At 35.9% G+C, this 2,230-nt stretch overlaps 1 protein-coding gene across 1 annotated transcript; it reads left to right on the forward strand.

Annotated features, from left to right (window-relative positions):
- The first annotated feature begins 419 nt into the window (after positions 1-419).
- LOC132612020 (uncharacterized) lies at positions 420-1,547 on the forward strand. The gene has a single exon (XM_060326370.1). It carries the CDS (start codon positions 420-422, stop codon positions 1,545-1,547), a length of 1,128 nt encoding a protein of 375 aa, XP_060182353.1.
- Positions 1,548-2,230: the final 683 nt, after the last annotated feature.

Consider the following 2,230-nt stretch of genomic DNA (forward strand, 5'->3'; position numbering starts at 1 on the left):
AAGTTTTTTGAAGTTATAATGAAATCCCAAAGAGAAGCTTCTATTAGTATACATGCGCGAAGCTTTTATTAGTCTCAGACATTCTTTTTTCTGTTTCTGAAAAAATTAAATATATTTAATGTATTTGATATTTTTGTCATTCTCAGGGATGTTACTCAGCTTATCAGTGCATTATCTTGGAGAATGTTATCGTATTTCAATGTTGATGATAACCAGTATGGAATATCAAATCTATCGGATGATGCTCATAGTGTTATAGTAGGAGGTTCCTCTACTTGGGTGGCAAAAACAATTTCTTTAGAAGCTATTCATCCAGAAACTGGCGTCGCAATGAGATAGGTTGATGATACTGATTTAAAAGGTTATTTGATATGTATAAGGATTTGGAAGACAGAGAAATTTATATGCATTTAAGCATAATGGATGAAAAAAATGATGAAATTGAGGGAGAAAGTTTCCCATGGACTGACGATGAAGAAGACCATGTGGTTGAGAATGTGGAGGTTCACTCAGATGGAAAAGATAGTGAAGATGGTTTATCAGATTATGAATCTGATGAAAATGGTCTATTTGAGGGGGTTAGCGACGATGATAATTCAATTGAGAACCCAATGACAAAAGTAAGTGACAAAATGCAAGGTGAGATTTTCAAATATACATACGATGAGAAATTGAAGAAGGAGATCGTTGTTCTTAAGAAGGAGCAAATATTTAATGATGTTAAACATTTTAGAGAAGTTATGCAAGAATTTGTCCGACAAGAAGGATTTCCTATTAAAAAGCTTAAAAATGATAAGACAAGGTTCGTTGCTGTTTGTAAAGATAATGGATGTGGATGGAGCATTCGTGCTTCCCTCTACGGTGACGGAATAACATTCAAGATCAAACGGTTAAGTGGATCGCACACATGTATTAAAAGCATGAAAGGTTGTGGAGCAAGTTCGAGATGGATTGCTAAACAATTTGAGTCAGATTTTAGAGCTGACTATGACATGTCTATCGATAAACTTTATGTTTCATTAAAGGAGAAGCATGGCCTTGATGTTAACACTCAAAAATTGATCAGGGCTGTCAAAATTGCTAAAGAATTAGTTGCTGGAGATCATGCAAAAAGTTATGCCAAAATACCACAATATATAGCTATCCTGAAAGAGACTAATGCAGGTGTTTTTATAAAGTTGAAGTGCATTAATTTTGATCTCTCAAATCCAAGATGCAACCCAATCCTTGAGAATTTTTACATTAGCTTTGATGCTCAGAGTTACGGCTTTATTAATGGTTGCAGACCCTTTATTGGTGTCGATGCTTGTTTCTTGAAGGGTCCATTGAAGGGTCAACTGCTTGTTGCCGTTTCACTTGATGCAAACTCAGGTATTTTTCCCCTAGCAGTCATGATCGCTAAGAAGGAGGATGGGCCAACATGGGAGTATTTTCTTGATTGCTTGTCTACTTCCATAGGAGATATTGAAGGCGTTACATTTATGAGTGATAGACAGAAAGGGCTCAAGAATGCTATGAAAACTTTAAGGTTCAAGACACTTGTATAACAACTTTAAGGTTCAAGACACTTTAAGGTTCAAGACACTTGAAGGCGTTACATTTATGAGTGATAGACAGAAGAAGGCTCAAGACACTTGTATAACAACTTTAAGGTTAAACATCCTGGTCCAAAACTAAAAGAACTCTTTTGGGCAGCAACTAAAGCTTATAATGAGCATGACTTTTGGAAAATTATGAATGAGATGAAAGAAATAAGTGAACCTGCTTATAACTGGTTGTTGTATAACTGCAAAGAATCACTTGGGAGTTGGGCAAGGCATAAGTTTGATGAATATGGAAAAACTGATCATGTTACAAATAACATGACTGAGTCTTTCAATGCTTTTGTGGTAAAAGCTAGAGAGAAACCAATTCTTACTTTATTGGAGTGGATTAGAAGAAAAACTATGACTAGATTTCAACAGAGGTACGAAAAAGCTTTTGCTTTGGACACTCTGATTCCACCAAAAGTGAGAGAAAGAGTTACTAGAAATCAAAAGGAGGGAAGGAAGTTGATTTGCTTCAGGGCTAATGAACACTTGTTTGAAGTGCACGACCTGAAAAATTATGTGGTCGATTTGAAGAAAATGTCATGTCAATGCAGAGAATGGCAAATAAGTGGAGTGCCGTGCCGACATGCTCTATGCTGCATGACTCATATTAGAGAGGATCCTATCAAATTTTTTCATCC

The sequence above is a fragment of the Lycium barbarum genome, chromosome 9, assembly GCF_019175385.1.
Source record: "Lycium barbarum isolate Lr01 chromosome 9, ASM1917538v2, whole genome shotgun sequence".
Lineage (NCBI taxonomy): Eukaryota > Viridiplantae > Streptophyta > Magnoliopsida > Solanales > Solanaceae > Lycium > Lycium barbarum.